General features: G+C 47.7%; 1 protein-coding gene across 1 annotated transcript in view; it reads right to left on the reverse strand.

Moving 5' to 3' along the window:
• The window catches only part of EHD4 (EH domain containing 4), a 79493-nt gene that overhangs the window by 4705 nt on the left and 54433 nt on the right, over positions 1 to 20355 (reverse strand). Inside the window, exons 4-5 of the mRNA XM_081153843.1 lie at positions 15272 to 15684; positions 6787 to 6951 (exon numbers count right to left, since the gene is read on the reverse strand). Of these exons, the coding sequence (XP_081009969.1) occupies positions 6787 to 6951; positions 15272 to 15684 (578 nt within the window). The remainder of the gene's footprint in view (positions 1 to 6786; positions 6952 to 15271; positions 15685 to 20355) is intronic.

The following is a 20355-nucleotide window of genomic DNA, read 5'->3' on the forward strand; positions in this document are numbered from 1 at the left end:
TTTTTAAAATGTAGTTTAGGGTACAAATAAGTAAAAGTTGAAATGGGTAAGAGGGAACAGGGTAGGGATGGGGAGAGTGAGTATAAATCCAGCCAAAATACTGGTCAACTCCGGCAGGCCTCAGCTCCACCTCCCTGGAGACTGGCCGGTGAGCAGGCAGAGAAGCAGGAACACAGCCTCCAGGGGGACAAGGCAATCGCCTGGCCAGGGCAGGAGCCAACCACAGGAGCCACAGATGCTCTGTGGATGGCTGTGTAGAAACACTCTACCTACCTTGGTTCTCCTCGGCTACCCATCCATCCATCCACCCACTCACCCACCATCCATCTACCCACCATCCATCCATCCATCCATCCAACATTTATTGGCCATTTGTTATGTTCCAGGTCCTGCTTTAGGGCCTGGGGATATAAATATGAAAAGCCATAGTCTATACCCTCAGAGAGCCAATGCTGCAATAGAGGAAGAACACTCAAGTGTATCTGTTCCTGTCTACTTTCAAAAAGAGTTGATTTAGCTTACAGCGAAAATGTTAACATGAAATAGAAGTCATTAGAAAGCGAAAACCCAAGTCATTAAAAGGGGGAGGGTGGGAATGGACAGAGCAGACAACTAAGGAGAGGAAAGCTGCTGCTCCTCAGCTGCCCCGGCTGAGCTCCGGAGCTGGGGGGTCACATCCCCTCCTTGTCTGAGGGGAGAAACCACCTGCTCATTGCAAACTTTCTCTTTGTCCTGAATTATGAGATTTCCCAGGGCTTTTTATGAGGGGCCTCAAAGATCTAGTGAAAAGTGTCTTCAACAGCAGTTTTGTCAAATAGATGCAGCGAATTCCAGGTTCTTATATGGACTCTACGTGAAGTATTTCTGTTAGGACAGCTCCAGAGGGCCGGGTGCGCAATGTTTGGGAGATGAGGCAGGAAAAGAGGTTTCACATACCCTTCGATCTGACTGTCTGAGGCAGAAGTAATGTGATAGGCAGTTAGAAAATATAAAACTTTGAGCTATCACAAATATCACACTTTTATTGTAAATATTTTTTGAGGAAAACCCAACAAACAAAAATAAAAAATTTAAGTCACACCTGGCCAGCATGGCTCAGTGGTTAAGCATCAACCCATGACCTGGAGATCATGGTTTGATTCCCGGTCAGGGCACATGCCTTGGTTCTGGGCGTGATCCCCAGTGTGGGTTGTACAGGAGGCAGCCAATTGATGATTCTCTCTCATCATTTATGTTTCTCTCTCTCCTTCTCCCTTCCTCTTCCTGAAATCAATAAAAGAAAAACATAAAATTTAAATCACTTATGATTCCATCACCCAGCAATAACCTGATATTTTGGGATATGCATTTCTAGCTATTTTTATAAACACACACACACACACTTTAACTGAAATAAGAACACAGTGTTTAACAACTGGTATTTTAAAGAAATAATATCTTTCCACGATATTAATTTTTATACGAACTAATTATTTTTTAGTGACTTTCCCAAACTATCTTTTGCAAAGACTGTATCCACTGTAATCTGTTCCTTAGTCTGTGTTCAGCTAGTGTTTTGACAGACATTTCCTTGACTGCCAGGAGCTAAAACAAAAAACAAAAACAAAACTCCAAGACTAACCAACCAACAAAAAAATCCCACCTCCCATCTTTGCAGAATTGTTCTGTTCTGGGGCCGTCCTTCCACACTTAGCCAGGCTTGGCACTAAACCCAGGAATCAGCCTGACGTATAACCTTACTCTTAATAGCTATATAACACTGAGTTTATAGTTCAGCCATTGCCATTTACCTTGTCCCATGTAGTTGGGTGTTTAGGCTGTTTCCAATGGAGAATCAAAATTGTGGTCTCTAGGGTATACGGGCAGGGGGGACATTCTAAGCTGTTCATTTAGAAGCGGAGCCCTTAGCTTTAGATGGCAGAGGGGACAGAACTGAAAGCTAAACAGCCTGGCACCATCTCTAGAGAGGCACCTCCAATACTCTTCTCAGCAGCCAACTCTGCAGCTGTGAAATCTTGCCGGGCTGGGCTGACATCAGTGTGCGGCCTGCACTTGGCTTAGAGCAGCAGGGCGGTGCAGGCTGGATTTTAAAATGCATTCCTCCATCCTCATGGACAGACTGTGGTCACCTGCATGCCACCCCAGCATCAGCACCAAATGATGCTGCCATCATCTGTCAGCCAATGGCACTGAGACGGGAAAGCCCGAGGAGGAAAGCAGGCAGCCTACATAAAAATCCGAGTGCTGCTGGGGTAACCAAGTCTGGATTCTCCTGCGCCCACAAACACCTACCCTATTTCCCCACGAATGAGCCCGAGTCCTGAGCACACACAGAGCCCTGTGTCTGGCCAAACAGACAAATGAGGGGGGTGTCCGCCCAAACTTTCCACCCTGCTGCAGGGGATGTGGATCCAGACTGCAACCCTCTGGGAGGCTGTCAAGGGGAAATGGCCACACACTTACAGGGGTGGACAGGAAGCAGCAGCAGCAGCAATTCCTGCCCCGGAGGGCACATAGGAAACGGCTGCACTACCCCACCCCAGGCCTGACCAGGGAGTGTGGGGTACAAATTAAACCACTGCCCTCCGCTAGGATGGCTCCAAAACAGAAGTCTTTTTAATGGGATGAATACACCCTGGGGAATTTAAAGATTTACTCATCAACAATCACACCTGTCAAAGCCACCAAGCCCAGGACCCTGGAAAGGCTCCCTCCCAGATTTGTGTCAGTTCCTAGCCCAGTCTCCACGGGCTATCCCTTGCCCACTCACTCCCAACATTCACCAGAAGCAATTCTCGAATTCAGAGAGGGTCTGAGCAGATGGGGATGGCTCTGCTGCCCTCTGCTGTTGAAATACTGCCAACTCCTTAGCCCCGGGGGCCAAATTCTCCTTGGAGGACTACGGAGGCTGCAATAAAGGTGGCCTCGCTAGTGTTCTCCTTGTTTTCCAGTAGATACATCGGTGTGGTAAATCAGGTTCTCTCCCGAAAGAGCAGGGTGAACACAGGCAGCTTCTCCAGCAGGTCACAGGTATCTCCCAGCACCAGGCAAAAGCCTTCAAAATACACCTGACTCGTTATGGCTAAGAGTCAGCTGGACCAGCTTGGTCTATGAGGGCACAGTGAGAACAGAGACTTAGAGCTGGCATCGGTGAGCTTTCTGAGTGACCCTGAGATGTGCAAAGATCATAATAAAGTCATTGCCAAGCTTAAGCCCTGCCAGGACTGTACGCAATCGAGGTTAGGTCAAATGTCTGTGCTGTGGATGATGTCAGATGCTCAACAGACTCAGGGGATGGCACAGGCCCTGACCCACACCATGACCCACCTCCCCAAAGCTTCCAGGGTTTCAGCAAACTGGCCTGAAGCACACCTTATGGGCTCCAGGCCTGCCTTGTTCCCTGGGGAGTGCCTGAAGGGACTGGGGCAGTGTGATCAGGGCCCAGCTAGCTTCCCGAGGAGGAAGCCTCTTCCAGCTTTCAGGGGTTTGCTCTGGAAACTGCTGGTCTATAAGCCCTGTGAGAGTCAGAGTCAGGGCTGGACCAGGGTCTGAGAGAATCACCACCTTAGAGCCTGCTATGATATATGTGAATGGAAAAGAGGGGCTATGTAGCAAACTTGACAAGCTCAGTGATCAAGAGGAACCACACAGGATGTCTAATCACAGATTCCTAACGGGGCATGTCATGGTGCACAGTCACACTCCGGGCCTATAGATTCCTTAATAAAGGGTTAATTTGTGCCTTAAGTAAGCCCTGCCCATTGTTTCTGTGCATCTAAAATAACAGACCCTTAGACCCTCAGTAACTGTCTTTCCCAGTCCCCTCAGAGGAGGCATAACCACGTGCACCAGGGCGGGACCACTGGGAAACTTCTTAGTTATCTTGTTGCTCCAGACCACCTCTATTTACTGTAAATGTGAAATGATAAGCATCCTGTACCTACCAATGTAAAATAAATACGTATCTGTTTTTACTTTTTACCCAATCCTAGAGATCTCCCCGCTTTGCTCTCTCCTGCCTCCTACCAGCAATGGATTTCACATAACCTTCCTTGTATTTTCCCCTTTGATTCTAAATGTATAAAAAGACCTGTAAAACTCCCATTCTTTGGATCATTTGTTTCTGGCTGGTCCTCAGTTTTTTGGCTCAGATAAACTCTTATAAATTTTTTTCTATAGGTGTAGGTATAGACTTTCTTTTTTGACATAAACATACACTAAGTTAACAGTGAACAGGTGTTGGGGATATGGCAGTGAACAGGACATGGGTCAAGGGCCTCATGGGGTTACAGCCTTGTGAGGAAGGAGCCCCTAAATAACAGACAACACATTAGTTAATTACACTGAAGCACAACAGCATTTGTGTGGTAACAAGGAGCACATGTCCCAACAAGAAGCTTTGCTGCCAAAAGCTTCACTGCGAACCACAGTCACAGTGGCAAAGACCATAATCTACACTGTACACCTTATAGGGGCAAAGCTTTTTGCCATTTGTTCATTTTTGTTCATTGATTTATTCTAGGGCCTAGAACAGTACCTGGCCATAGGAGGCTTAATGAATATTTCTTGGGTGAATAAATAAGTGGACATAAGTGATGGGGCACCTGTCAGGTGGGACTCCTTGATCCCAGTTCTAGGGCACTCAGGTGTTCATTGAAGGTGCTAAGGCACCTGATGTGGGGGGTTCTCAGTGAAGGTTTAAGCCCTTCCTGTATTGTCCAGCTAACTGGGCTATGCTTGCTCCGGAGACCCAAGGTGAGGGGGCACATGGCTTCCTTGTTTTCTCCCCCAGGGACTGCCCTTCTGCCCCAGCACAGAGAGGCCTAGGCATCCTCTGACCCAGCCAGGCCCAGGCTAATGTGGTCATCAGATCTGGTCACAGTTAGCTCCCTATGTCAAAGCAGTTCACTGGGGGGTGGGTGGGAGGCCCTGGTAGGGAGGCTTGCAGCAGCCCCCCAATGGCTCAGTGGTGCTTCAGGTCTTGGGAGCAGCATCTTCTTGTAGGGTATGGCATTGTGGTTAGCATCATTAGGCTAACGAGCCACAGAAGCCCCATTAGGCCTTAGTGTGCCCAGTTTTCAGTTTAGTCAAGGAACCAATTTCCCTTTAAAAATTTCTGAAGGATGCCAGGAGTCAGGAGTCTTTCAGCTGGTCATGGGGTGCAGGGCCAAGGGTGTGAAAGTGGAACCTGCTCAGGAAGATGCTCCAAGAGGCCCCTCAAATTAGCCATCTTGTGACCAGAAAATAAAGCAATGTGTCTTCTGAATGCAGGAATACTTATTTCATTTGTGGAAGAATGCAGGTGTTTCTGTATTGATTCTGAAGCCAGCTAAGTCCTATTTGACCAGATCATATATTCCAGATACACTCACTCTGAGCCCTGCCATTGCAACAGTGAGTATAACCCACTCCTCTTTTAGTGTGTACTTACATAAAGTTCACATTAAAAAAACCCCTCAGGACTGGCACTTCCCCTCCTGCTGCCTGTTGACACTTGTCTCCCCTGTTCCCCTTCCCCCTCCTGGGCAGGCAGAAGCTCACAGGCCCAGCCTTCCAGCTGCACTTTAAACTGCACTCTCACTCAGTGTTGTCTGTCTCTGTGGCTCAGGGTGCAGCCAGTATTCAGGTATCCTGTTTGGCTTATGTAGTATTCTTTGAAAGTTTGAGCCAAAATTGGAAAGCCGGGGGACTTTATAGATTTCCAGCTTCCGGTGAGCTATCCAGGCCTGCATTCCCACAGGGCAGCGACCACTGGGCAGGACGGGGCCTTCCTCCTGGGCTGGAGCTTGGATCTCCAATCTGCCCCCATCATGGGCCCCCCACAAGTTTTCATCTCCCTTGTAGAATTGATTTCTTCCATGTAGAGACACATTTCTAGGAACCCACGCCTCTATCAAATGTGAGAAAATACGAGGTCAGAGAGGACACAGTTTCTTTTTGCCTGGCTGCAGCCATCTCAGTTTGTACCGCTTGCCTCCCAAAGAACTGTGGCCTCCAGTGTAGACAGGTCCTTGCACTGGACAGGAAGACAGTCAGTATGGCTCTGTGAGGACCATCTTCTTGTCCAGTCAAGGACCTGTCTGCCTTGCTCAGAAGGATGTGGTCAGCATTGGTATGTTCACCTAACACCACTGCGGGTGGTGGGCACAGTGGTCAGGCCAGAGGGGCTGAAAGTAGCATGCACTCGGGCTCATCTGGGGCTGCCCACACACCTCAGCGAGACCGTGAAATCTGGCCAAAGGCTGCTCAACACGGACATCTAACAAAATCCTCAGTGAGCATGTCTCGAAGTGTCTAGTGAAGTCCAGCATGTCCACAGAGCCCCATGCCTCTTCCTGGCCACTGAGCCTGCAGCTGCGACGCGGCCTGAGCATGTAATCCCATAGCACAGGGCCCCGCTGGACAGGGGTGGCTGGAGGGGCAGCCTGGGTGACCTCCAAGGTCACTCCCAGCTCTAATTCCCTTAAGGTTCTGGGATTCTAAAAACCAGGTGTCACCTCAACATCAAAACAACCTTGAACAGAGCCTGAGAGGGCAGCTCATATAATTTTTTCATGTGAGCTTAATTAACTCCCTGAACTGTGTCCCCTTTGGTTCAAATGTTGCAGGAGGCAGGCAACTTCTGCCTTATTCACAGCAGCCTGTTATCACAGATCACAGTGAGGAACAGAAATTCACTGCATTCTCCTCCAACCTAAACCATGAACCATGTGTACCCAGTGACCAGCTGGACAAAGTGGCAGTGCCTCTGTCCCTGCCCATGACACTGTTTCAGGCACCCAGTACCTGCATTGCCTTGACCTCCGGGAAGTCCCCTGCAGAAATCTGGTATTCTCGCTGCAGCTGAATGTAGATTTCTGGCAACCTGCTGATGAGCTCTCTTTTCTTGTTTTCCTTTCCAAAAACACTCGGCATCTCCTTCTTCAGGTGGCTGATGATGTAGGCGTGTACCTGAAGGGGTAGATGTCAATGAGGAAGTGCCATTTAGAAGTACACCAGAAGGACAAACAAGAATGCATCTTATATGCATCACAACACACAACAGGCACCCACACAGAGCCACGGTCCTTGGGAACAGAGGAGGGCAAGGACTGGGGGAGATGACAAGCCTGGTTCTGGACGTGTAGAATATGAGGTATACCAAGTATACGGGGGAGCTGTCGCAGGGTGGCTGGAAGGGACGACCAGAGCCTGGGAGAGAGCTAGCCTGGATGATGGGTTTGAGAGCTGGAGTCGAGGGGGTGGCCAGAGCCACGCAAATGGATGAGACACTCGGGAACTGAGCAGAGAAAACCCCATCATTATGGGTCAGGAGGGGAAAGAGTTGGAAAAAGACCTTTGGATGTGGAATGTGGCAGCTATGGACTGTGGGAGGACAGATCCAGGGAAGAGGTGACAGATATCCGAGTTGGGCCTTGAAGAGCAGGTAGGACGTGTGGGTGAGGGGAGGGATATGGCAGCCTGAGGGAGGAACAGCATGGATGGAGGTGTGGAGGCAACGCTGGGCCAGGCTTGGGGCAGTGCCAAGTACGAGGCTGCCTCGCAGGCTTAGAGGTGGGGAAGGTGGGTGCGTTTAGACTCCGCTCGGGGAGTTAGGAGCCGATGATGGATTTAGAACGAGCCTGCTGTCCTAACACTGTGCTAATGATGGTTCTGGGAGAGCAAGAGGCAGGAATAATGCCGTGAGCCCCCTGCTTTCCAGGTGGGCTGATGATACCTGGCTGTGTCCGGGGTGGGGGCGAGGTGGGCTCACACAGATTTCCCTTGGAACAATGTCCTAAAAAGCATCCCTGAGGAAGGCAACTGACCTGGGGAAGTTCTACGGCCATAGTTCAGTTTGCCTCGGAGTGACTGTTCCATGTCTGTGCAGGGAGTGAGTGAAATGGGTGGGGCCTGGGTGGGAAAGATCTTAGATCTCTGATTAACCAGAAGACTTAAAGAGTTTCCCCGGGGCCAGTGCCCAGGAGCACCAGGAAACGAAACTGGAGCTGCCGTAAACATGAGCCCAGTGAGCAGTGAGATGAGAATTCACATAACCTTCCTGTGAACGATGTAGACCCTAAGATCTCCACAGGGGGCACTAAAGTCATTTCTGCACAGGACCAGCTGCCTGGGCCCATGCTGGACAGCAGAAGCTTGCTCTGGGAGAAAGACTCCAACACACAAAGGGGAGCCCCAGAAACCCTGATCACATGGGGGTAGCAGGCCAGACTAGTATCCGGGGCATGAATCCTGCTTGGCCTATGTCACCACCCTCCTTAAAAGTTTGTACTTTTCCACTGATTTCCAACTTCAGGACATTAGAAAACGTTCATTACAAAAGTTCTCTTTGTGTATCTAGAATTCTAGAGTAATTTAGAAGTCAAGAAAATCACTAAAATAAGAAAGGATGAAAAACAGAGCAGTGATTACAAAACAAAAATGACTATGTAGCTACGGAAAATCCTATTAAAGAAAACAGACTTCTACTATAATCTTGTGGAAGAATGGAAATTAAATAAAGGGGGTGAGCAGATACATCCCCTGGTTCAGCTGAGGGACTCTGTGCATGGATACACACTGGGCACAACCAAAACCATTCTGCTAAGACCCAAACACTAAAATAAGTGCATAGTACAATGCTGGAATCCTTGGACCAGATAATGCCACCTTCTCCATCTCTATAAAGGCCATTTTTACACAAGCATGCATTGTGTTGCCTGGCTACTGCTACAAGTATAGGTTGGGAGAGACGATTCTAAACTTTCTGTCACTAGTAATTTTGTTTATCTACTTACTTTTCAAACTAAAACAACTTATAATATTTACATGATTCTTTGAGATAGAGAAGCCCAAAATTTGGGAATCTTTTATTTAGAGTGATGAGCTTTAGCTGCTTTCCTGAGGATATGATGAATAAGTGGTAAGACTGGTAATTTCCTTGCCTTGGATAGTGATGCCTGACTTGGTTTGGATGGGCTGCGGGGGGCCCTGTGTAGCCCCGAAGGACTTGGAATGGCTGCCATATTTAATCAGGGAGGCCCAGCTGCTCACCAGGGGTCCTTGCGTGATTTTCTTGGCCTCGGCCCTCCTGGAACCTCAACTGAACCTGTGGATACAGCAGCTCCTTGCCCAGACCTAGCCTGCTCTGGAGCCAGCCCCAGTTGAAGTAGGAAGTTTGACAACTGCTCAGTCTCCCATTTACGAGGGCTTCTTACCAACACCTAACCGCCCCCCTCCCACTAGCTCAGGGCTGGAGCAGCTGCCAGGCCCCTGTAGGGTTCCCTAAGGCCCTCCCACCATCTATTACTGAGGTACCTTAGAGTTTCCTGCCCCAGCTCAGGGAAGGCTCACTCTCCATCCAGCCCCTGGCCCAGGCGCCCTGTTCCTGGTACCCAGGGGCCTGCTCTACCTGGGCTGACCTGCCACAGCTCTCCACCCACTGCCTGGCACCTGCTCCCTGACCTCAGCACTCATACTGTTCAGTGGCTGGCGACTGAGGCTGATGAATAATGGGCCACCTTTGGACACCAGGCCTCCAGGGCCCTGACACAACTGGGGTAGTTTCTGTGCCAGTCCTCAACTCCCTCCTCCTCCTTCCTGCCTGGTGCTACCTGAGTCAAGACCCTCAGGTGGCCTACTCATGCTGCAGGCTGCTCTCAGCCTCAACCTCCACTGCTAGGTAGTTCCATTGGCCTGTTTTGTGGAAATTTCCTATAGTGCCGTCTCTGTATGGCCACACCCCTCTGGCCTTCCCTGGGCACCCTGAGACAATAACCCAGGGTCAGATTCCATGAATGGGCCACACCTCTAAGGAGGTGATCAAGTTACAAACTAAATTATAATCCTTAGAACCATGGAGTATTAAATCTAGAAGAGATCCCCCATATCTAAGTGAACACCTGGTTCCAGGAAATTCATCTGACTTACTCAAGGTCACACAGCTAGTTAGGGGATGTAGCGTTGACGCTACCATTCAACTGCTTCATCCTATGCTTATACAATTGCTTTCTGTGGGTATGAATTAAAAACCTTACTGAAGCTGTTAAAAATCTGGAATTCAAAGTGAACTGTGTCCTATAGAACAACAGTGTGGGCAAGTTTGAGGTTTGGTTTCTGATTGCTCCTAACTCACAGGGAAGCTTTGGAAGGTCACCTACTCTTCCCTTCCACACACAAAAAACAGATATGACACACAACAACACTGTGGACACAGTGTGGGTAAAAGCTGCAACCATCTGGCAGGATGGCACCTTGTAATTTTCTAAGGTCTCCTGGTAAACAGAGGGCGCAGCTGGGATGGCTGAAATCCCCAGTCAACAACAAAAGCCCTTATGTGCCAAAGGTGTCTCTCCAAATAAATGTGGGATGGAGGGCCAGACCAGGCGGTGGTTCCCCTAGAAGGAGGTGGAAACAGTCTGACATCTTTTGTTCTTCATAACGAGAGAAAACTCATTGAGAAGAGAAATGGGAATGAGAAGACGGGGGAGAGGGGGGTGAGGGGGAGGCAGGGCGAGACCGAGCACTGGAAGGTGGAGGTCAGGCCCTGCCACCACTGCCACTCCCTGAGCAGCTCCAGGAGGTGGCTAATCCCCAGCCGGTTGGCTCATTTGCAATTTGGAAATTATAATCCTTACCTCACAGGGAGGGTTGTTATCAAGAGGTTGTGGACTTGAAGGCACTCTGTCCACTAGGGAGAGGAGTAAAAATATTACTTATTATTGACAAATGGCCAAAGACCGACAGCTGGAGGGGTAGCAATGCCAGGGAAGGCTCGTGGCCATTTAGTCCTCACTGAATAATGAATAAACTCTCCGTATTTAAATAGTAATACGATGAATTTGGGTCCCAAGTGCTTTATCCACAAATAAAGGACATTGAACCCTGGGGCTTTTGAATATTCTTATCTTGTCCAATTCACCCACTCCACTGTATAAAACTGGAAAAGCCCAAATGTCCATTTTTCTCTGGGCTAATAACTCAATGAGCAGAGAGATGTCCTCCCTTTAAGGGAACATGAATTGATAGTTCACATGTAGACTCTGCTGCAATCTCGTTAACTGTGTCCGTGACAAGTGTTTGTATATATCCAAGACTGAGAAACATGGAGTCAGAGTAAAACTGGATATATCCACCCTGGGCTTGGAGGGCAAACCCAGCAGTGAGAGCTGGAAGCTTCCAGTGCTCAGGGTCAGCAGGAATGGAAATGCTCATGGAACTTGGATACCTGGGAGCAGTCAGTCTGGGAAAGCATGATTCTACACTGTGCAACCTCATCTGCAAGCTAACATGACCTGTTGGAGACCCGAGCCTTTGTGGCCAGCGGGAACCTTGCAAAGAGCCCTTGACATCAGGGGAGCAACACGTTTTTAAAGAGGGCTCATGATGATATAAGAAATTCAGTTCACAAAGACCCAAAAGATGAGCCCATGGGGGTCATCAAGTGTGAGACTTGAGCGGGGGTTTGCTGTTCTGTTGAAATCAAAGTTGGCACTGATGGTTATGTGATTCTGAACAGCTTAAAGGGGACTTGAGGGGACCCACCCAGCCATCTGAGGTCAACCTTCAAAGACACAGGCTTCCCTTCATGGGCTCCAGCACTGACACCCCCACAGTAGCTCAGGGCTGCCGACTGAGCTATTTTTAAAGCCCGGAGGCAGACTAGCGTTACAGGGACCATCACCACCTGCTGTGGAGTGACTCACACACCTTAGCCTGGGTTTGTTTGGTGAATTTCAAAATGTCTAACTTCTCCATACAAGGATCGGACACTGACAGTGCAGACAAACCAGAAAGCTGGGCTCCACACATTACACGTGCCCAAAAAGGGAACATGTTTTGAAGATGAAACCAAATTCCACAGAACTACAGTGAACCCCGAAAATCACTGGCCTCTCCTTTTCCTTCTCATTTTTAGTAGTTCCTTCCACAAATGTTGACTCGTTTTCTTGAGCAAAGATCTCCACGCGGGAGGGAACCTTTCCTATTCTTGTGCAGTGTGTTTATAAAGGGGAGGGTCTGATAGTGAACTGGCCTTGATTTTTACTTTTGTGCATTTATCCCATAAAATACTATCTTCTCAGGTTTGTAAGAGCCTCATTTCTTTAGTTTGGTTATTTGAATCATAGTTGAATACAACTGAATTATATTTTCTAAACCTTTTTTTTGGTCTTTCCCCAAATACCTTACTTTAAAGAATCATGAAACAAACCCCAACTGCATCTTAGACTGTGGACACTCTTCAGAGAATGTCTGCTGATATTATGAGATATGTGATCTTTGAAGCTAACCCAAAACCCGCTCCAAAGGTTTCCTGTTATGTGAAAAAGACAGCTGTGAAAGAAATATATAAATAAACCAGGAAATCATTACGTTTCAAGAGCTCTTTAATAAGAGTGACGTTTTTCATATTATTAAAATGTCATCTTTGTCATTTACTTTGCCTTCTACTGTCCTGCAGAACTGGCAGGACAGTAATGCACTTGTTTTATTTCTGGATGGGTCATGAATTCTGCCTGATTATGGTGTGTCTATAAATAGTCACACTCCATACCCCAACTCAGATCTGACACCTCCTAGGTGACTCTGAATATCCTTTGCAGCCTTTCAAAATGTCAGCTTGATAAACCTCTAAATTTTGTAGGGTTTCTATGGATAGAGAATTTTATAGAATAAACAATGGCAAATCAATGCAGAAAGCAAGGACTCGCGTTAAGGAACAACAGATGCAGTCCACTCTGGATTTCAGGTGAACACCTCCCTGTCCGAGGAGTCAGACCGACTGGGGTTGGAATTTGTATTTTGCAACTTACAGGCTGTGAAGCCTTGGGCAAGTTGCTCCACCTTTCTGAGCTTCAGCTCCCTCATGAGAGAAATGAAGATAGAGTCTGTGCAGTTACTGACTAGGTCAGACAAAATAACATATGCAATGCAAACCATAATGCTTCCTGAACACAGCAGACCTGCCCTCCGTAAGGACTGACTTGCCAAAGGAAAACTGGATCAAGAGAAATAAAGATAAATATACCAAAATCAAAGAGCATTTTCAAGAAATATAAATAGAGCAAAGAGAAAAACTCTGGCGACTCCTTGTCCATTTAAGCAACAAGCTCGCAAGTGGTCATAAAACTGCAGATGGTGTGAAGTGGATGGCATCGAAGGCCACTGTGCTGAGTTCTCCGTCTTATCTGCCCGAGACTGTTCCCTGGCCCCCTGCACAGCATGGTGCTGCCCCAGGAGCACACTGGCACTGAGAAGCTCAGCTGGAACATCTGTACTTCAAACATGTTTCATTATGAAAAAGAACAAGCCAGCACTATTCTCAGGAAGAAAAAAAAAAAAAGACAAGCTTTTTTCCTAGAAGTAAGCTCAGCAAATTGACTGCCCCCTGCCCCCATCTACACAGGGCCTTCATTATTCCTGGTGTCTGTCCAGAGCAGTATTCTGTGTCTCTCTAGACCCAGGCCATGCTGGCCCATGCAGAGGGTGGCAGAAAGTCCCACATGCTTGGCATTCCCAGTGAGCTCTTGGCTCTTTATTTCTTTATACGACTGAATACAACTGCATCTCTAGTCACTAGGCTCTCAACAATGACAGGTAAATTAAAAATATTCATGTGCATTTAAAAGTAGTTCCAAAAAAATCTTGAAATCTGCAAAGGCTATGACATGATTTACCCCAGCCTTGGTTATAAAATAATGTTGGGTATTGTGTACCCTGAAGATTAAGTCCAGCTGTATCTGCTGGAGAAGAGAAATATCACATGCCAACGGGTCACTAAATGGGCAAAATCAGACTTTCTGCCACCAAGCATTAAGCCCAGGACAAGCAGGAGAGAAATCATTTCAGGAGAGCTACAAGTAAGTGGACTGACAAACTGGTTAGCACAACTGCCTTGTAGAACTGGAATAAAAGTGGTCATAGTTCCGGAAAGGAAACTGCTTATAGCAGGAAGAAAGGGTACAGAGCAGTGACTCACAGGAGCACCAGTGACTGAGATTAGCTGAGCAATATGGGAGGGATGGGACAGAAGCTGGGCAGAGAGGAAAGGGGCTGAAGGAGGTACTATACACGGGGCTGCGGCAGCCAGGAGAGATTGCTGCTGTGCGAGCACAATGGCACGAAGACAGAGGCTACTGAAGGGCAATGAGGAGGTGTTGGAAGGATGATCACCTTCATCCTGAAGCAGGATGAAGCCCTCCTGCCTTCCCTGGCCAGGCCCCCTCCTCAGAACACAGTGTCCACCCCAACAGCACAGAGCTGACCATTCTATAATGGGGTTCGGCGCCACTGTCCTCCAACCCTCCAGGTGGCCCTCCAGCCCTGGCCCAGGTGAGCAATTGTTGGCTGAATGAGGCAAAGTAGTGGAGGCATGGTCAGCCCGAGCCAGAGCAGAAGCCACTCACTGTGCAGCCAGCAGACTGCCACTCGCCCCTGTCAGGCACACACTCCTGGGGCTGCTGAAAGGCTCCGCTACGAGTGAGGGAGCCAGAGCCACCGTATACCCGCTCACAGGCCATAGCCAAGAACGGGGATAGGGTGTGACCCCAAAACCAGTTAGGTTAGGCTGAACCAACCTTCCTTCTAGGGCTCCTCTGGGTCCTGGCAGTGACATCAGGTTTAGGCCTTAGGCACAGGTGACTAGTGGTGGCATCTCAGTTCTGCACCAGTCCCACCAACACCACCTCTCTCCAGTTCTGCTGATTACGTTTCCATTGTCCTAACTCAGTGATTTTCAACTGGTGTGCTGCACAAGTTTTTAAAACATGCAATACTATTTAGTCAGGGGCACTGACCTCTTTTCCCTTACACTGTAAAATAAAAAAATGACAATAGCCAACACAACAATAGCCTCCTGATGTAAATGAATAAAAATCATACCTATTTCTTTTGTCAGATTGGCAAAAAATACATTTTTTGGTGTGCTGCAGACTTTTAGTAATTAGTTGATGTGTGTATAAGATGAAAAAGGTTGAACACTGCTGTCCTAACTTAACAGTAGCTTCCAGGTAGTAAGTGCACTGATCCCTCCCCATGTGCCAGGTGCTACACCAAGTGCTTTGCAAGCCCTGTCACCCAGAATCCTCACGAGCACCTGTGATGTGCTCTTCTTAGTTCCATTTTACAGATTAGAAAATAGGTTTAGAAAGGTTAAGCCACTTGCCCAAGGTCAGAGAGCTAGGAGCCAGAATCTAAACAGGGACACCAATCTCAAGGCCTTCTCCTAACCTATGACAAGTTCCGTTCCCTAAGCCCCTGCCTGAGGGTGCCACCCGGGTACGTGCTGGCTTACCTTGGCCAGCCTCGCTCTCTTGATGAGGTCGTTGAGCTTGCGCACCGCTGCCTTCTGGGGCAGGCTCTGTATGTCTCTGAAGAGGTCTTGGGCCTCAGCCTCGAAGAGCCTGCGGTTGTCAGTGTTCTGGAGGGGCTGCGCCCAGAAGGAGCCGATGTAGACGCGCAGCACCTCGGGTGTGTTGATGACCTTGCCCAGGGACCACATGAGGGCCCCGTAGACACGCATCAGCTGCTGCGTGTCCACTTGGTCAGCCTTGTTCAACACCACACGGATCTTGTCGTCCTGGCCCCGGAAGGCCTTAATGGCCTCTGAGAACTCATCCGAGATGTCGAGTTTGTGAGCATCAAAGAGCAGGATGATCCTGTCGACCCGCTCAGCGAACCACTGCAGGACCTGGCAGAAGTCGTACCCTAGGTGGAGAGAGGTGCACGTCAGTACAGCCACTGCTGCGTGTGGGGGACACGTTTAACGAGAGCCCGGGAATCACTGGTTCTCCAGCAGCAGCCAGGAAGAGGGCCTGTCTCTCAGCTGGAAGCAGTGGAGGCCTCATGACCTGAGCATCACTTCAAAAGGGCCCCCTCGATTGGACACATCTAGTTAATGCTGGGGTTCCCAGGAGCCCTTCCATGGGAAGAAATAGGGACTAGAAAGGGGCTCATGGTCACTGGGGCACTGCTTATTTCCTATCTGTAATTTAATTTAGTCCTCACGAGTCTCTTATTTCCCCTAGCACAGTCCTTGGATCAATGGAAAAATTCACCAAAGGCTCTACAAAACTGTAGGTCACAGGTCAAAACTCCTACTTCTATTGGAGTCTCACTTTCCTGGAAGCACCAGAGATAGAGGAGGAGAACCTAGAGGTCACCTTACTGGAGCCCCATTGGGTGTCCAGTAAGCACAGCAATAGAGGAATACCCTTTTCTTGACCCAAGTTTTTAAGAGTGTTAAGGAGGTCAAAGGTTGGGCTGGCTGAAATTGTGACCGATATTTATCACCTGGGCTATTTATATCTTAAGGATGTAAATATTTAAAAAAATTATGTCTCACACTCATTCTGTGAAATGGTCTCTTGCCAGTTTCTTTTTTGGAGTGGCGAGGCCCACCGCAAGTTTTGTTTAGTTTGCTTTGGCCATGTACCAATACACTTCAAATCATGCAGTTAAATCAACACTCCTCTCAGCCTGTGGTCAAAACTTTCAGGCATTTCCCCAGGGAACAGAGTCCCTCAGAAAGCAAACAAGAGGAGGCCAGTCACACAAAGTTTATTTTTCATCTCAATCTGATTAGCTGTGGAAGCAGAGTCTCAGTGCAGCCCATGAGAGCCCGGATGGCACCGTTCTTAACTCCTGCTTTAGTCCTGTGTCTCTTGTTTTAGATTTTGAAAACTTCCAAATGCATAAAAGTCTAGAGAACCATAACATGAATGCTGATAAACCCACCAGGTAACTTCAATAAATTTTGACACGTTACCTTATTGGCTTCAGATACTTTAAAAAATTTAAGTCTAGTTTATTTATATAACAAAATACCACACAGCACTGAGGATAAACTAGATTTTCACTTGTCAATCTCTGAAAAATTGGTAAGTGAAAAGAAAAAAAAAAAAATCAGTTTCTGAAGGATATGCATAGTGTGATAACATTTAGGTAAGATGCTAAAAAACAAAGCAATACTCAACAGCCCATGGATACACAGTGCAGCACAAGTACAAACACGTCACCACCCATTTCAGGATATTGGGAGTGAAGGATCTCAGATGGATGAGAAAGCGCCCAGAGGACAAGGGTCTATTAGGCAGAAATGAAAGGGGTCCATGCACTACAGTTTCTGTGAAATTTGAAGAGCAGGTGTAAGGGGAGCAGTTGAAAGAGAAAACTGATTCAGACACATTTTTAATAAAAAAACAAAATGCTCAGCAATGCTGAAGCCCCCTGTGCACCCGCCCTGAGCCCTTTACTCAACCTCCTCCCAGAGGAAACCGCTGCCCGAACCCGGTATTTATTGTCACCGCCCGTGTTTGTGAGCTCCCAGGTCACGAGGTTCACTTCTCTAACCTGCCTCACTCCCCGATTCCCTGGGGATGACGAAAAAAGTAGTTCTCAGAATGTGGGCCCGAGTTTATTGTCACTGCTGTGAGCAGCCAGTTTAGAACAGAGGAAAATAAAAAACCGCTTGAGCCGCGCACACAGAAGCATGTAAAGATTCAAAGTCAAGATCTCACTAGTTCTGTCACTGCGAGGCCAGAACAAACTGTCTCCCGAGATAGGAGTGACTGGTTCTGTCATTTGAGACCGGCTTGTGGGCCAGAGAGCCCCAGATCCGGTAGTGGATCCTCAGCAGATAAATGAAGGCGCTGTTCCCGGAGCGGGGAAGACACTTGGACCCGCCCACCAGAAGGACCTGCCTGTGAACTTGCTTTTCCAGTAGTGATGACTGACCTCTCTCTGACCCAAACACTCTCTCACTGGGCCTCCTTTGTGACCAAAATCAGGTAACTGAAAGTTCAGAAACAGGTTAAAGAAAATCTGTGTCTGGTGCATGATTTGCATTTTGCTGAACACCTTTCTGTTGGGGTGGGGGTGGGGGTTCCTCATGGGCCAAAGCAGCTGCAGGTGGGGCAGACAGTCCCTTGCCTCACGCGTAGCAGGCTGGGGCACAGGTGATCTAGAATCAGTCATCACCTTCCACCAGAGCAGATTGTTGAATCTTGAGGGAATGATGCAGACACAGGAAGAATGAGACTTTATTCATAGTGGTGGTGGCTTCCTAACCTAGTTTTTGAGCCTAGCTCTCCAAACTTCTCATTAATTCTGTGAACAACCTGATCTTTTGGGAAATTCCTTTTCTCCTTAAGTTAGCCAGAATCAGCTTCTTTGGTGTGCTACCAAGAACCACGATTTGTAAATAATTTCCCCCCACGTTTGACTGTTTCTGAACTTTGGATGCTTCTTACAATCAGGCCAAAGGAAACTTGCCACTCCCATAACTGTCACCACTGGTGCACACGCAAGGTCAGCCATGCAGACAACATCTTTTCCTCCGAGGGCCACCTGGGTTGAGGGGTTGGCCCTGATAGCACCACCTGTGTTTAAGCTGTAACTTAAATTTGGGTTCCTAATAGTTACTTTAGATGTCTTTTAGGAACACTTCATTCCAATGCTTCGGTGCAATAAAAAGTTACTGGGCACCGAGCTGCCAGACGTCAGTTTGCTGTAAGTGAACTATTATTCCTCCCTGGAGGAATGGCTGCAGGCACATACTCTCTTGTTCTAAAACAGCAATCAGAGCCTAATAAGGTCTGAGTAGTACAGGCAGATAGATTGGTGTTTGTCACTGAGCAGGTGCAAAAGGATTGGTTGTTAGACATCAGGCAATACAATCAAAGGTGAAGAAATCACCAGTGTTTCAGAAGAAAGCAGAGAATTATCAAAGCTGGGAAAGGTTGGTTTACTCAAGCCCCCTCCCACTGTTTTTATTATTACTCAGTGGCATTAAGCACATTCACACGGTTGTGTAGCCGTCACCACCACGAACCCCCAGAACCCTTTTCATCTCCCCAAACTGGAACTCTGTGCACTGTTTGTCTTTCTGTGCCTGGCTTACTTCACTTTAACATAATGTCCTCGAGGTGCACCCATGCTGTATCATGTGTCAGAATTTCCTTCCTTTTCAAGGTTGAATAGTTCTGCTCAATTCTTCTATCTTCACGATATAAGATGGGCACCGAATACCTAGCTAACAAAAAGTTCTGGTTGATTTTATTTTATTTTTTAAAAAATATATCTTTATTGATTTCAGAGAGGAAGGGAGAGGGAGAGAGAGAGAGAAATATCAATGACGAGAGAGTCATTGACTGGCTGCCTCCTGCCCATCCCCGACTGGGGATCGAGCCCGCAACCCAGGCATGTGCCCTGACAGGGAATCGAACTGGGATCTCCTGGATCCTAGGTCGATGCTCAACCACTGAGCCACACCTGGCCGGGCTCTGGCTGATTTTAAAGAAGTGATTTAATTGATGATGTTTAGTCTGCCTGAATAAATGCAGAAGGAAAACAGTGATTCTGAAGGAACTAGACCATTGATTCTCAAAGTGTGGTCTTGCATCAGAATCAAGTAAGAGACTTGCTAAAACTTAGACTCCCAGTGCCTCCCTAGAACCACAGAATCTAAATCCCTGGGGTTGGGCATGGTGAGCTGCATTTTATAAGCTCCTCAGCTGGTTTCGATGCCTGGTAGTTTGAGGACCACTGCCTTAGATGGAACACTAAGGCATGGATGGCAGATATGTCTATGTCATTGCTGGTCAGCAAAACAAAACACATTTAAAGTAGTTTCTTTTTACTATAAAAAGTTACCGACAGATGGTTAGGTGGTGCATCCTGGAGTTGAGGAAACACAGAATTTGAATCTGCTTGTTTGAAGATGAATGTTAAAATTCATGAAAGCTCTCCTATTGCTGCTCATTCTAGGCCTTGGCCCTGCCTAACCCTTCCCCTCCCCCTCTAGGTTAGGACCTAGATATCCAGCCTAAACTCTCCTCTTTCTTCAAAACATGTGTGTGAACCTTGGTTAAGTTACATACTTAACTTTATTAAGCCCCAATTTTCTCATCTGTAACATCAGGTTACTGAGAGGTTTAATGAGAAAATGCTTTTAACGCGCTCAATACAGTGCTGAGACTTGGTCAACTGTCATCAGTGTAAGCTATTACTACTGTTTTTGCTCCCTCCTCTGATGTAGGACTCAACTGCTCCCTCTTCTGAGCTCCAGGAGCCCTTTGCTTGTGTTCCTATCACACCACCTTCCACAGGGTGTTATCATTGGGTGGATGTACAGAGCTCTCATTAAACAATAAATTCTTTAACTGCAGGGACCGTGTCTTCCTCATGGTTGCACAAGACAGTGGTTATCAGTGTGGGCTTTGGACTCAGGCTGCCTGGGATCTAATCCTTGCTCCATTACTGAGTAGTTCTGTGACTTGGGTAAGTTACTTAACCTCTCTGTGCCTCCTTTCCTCATCTGGTAAATGGAGCTAATAACAGTATCCACATACCTCATGGGGCTGTGGAGTTAATATATGT

The sequence above is a fragment of the Miniopterus schreibersii genome (genome assembly GCF_964146895.1).
Source record: "Miniopterus schreibersii genome assembly, chromosome: 1".
NCBI classification, from domain to species: domain Eukaryota; kingdom Metazoa; phylum Chordata; class Mammalia; order Chiroptera; family Miniopteridae; genus Miniopterus; species Miniopterus schreibersii.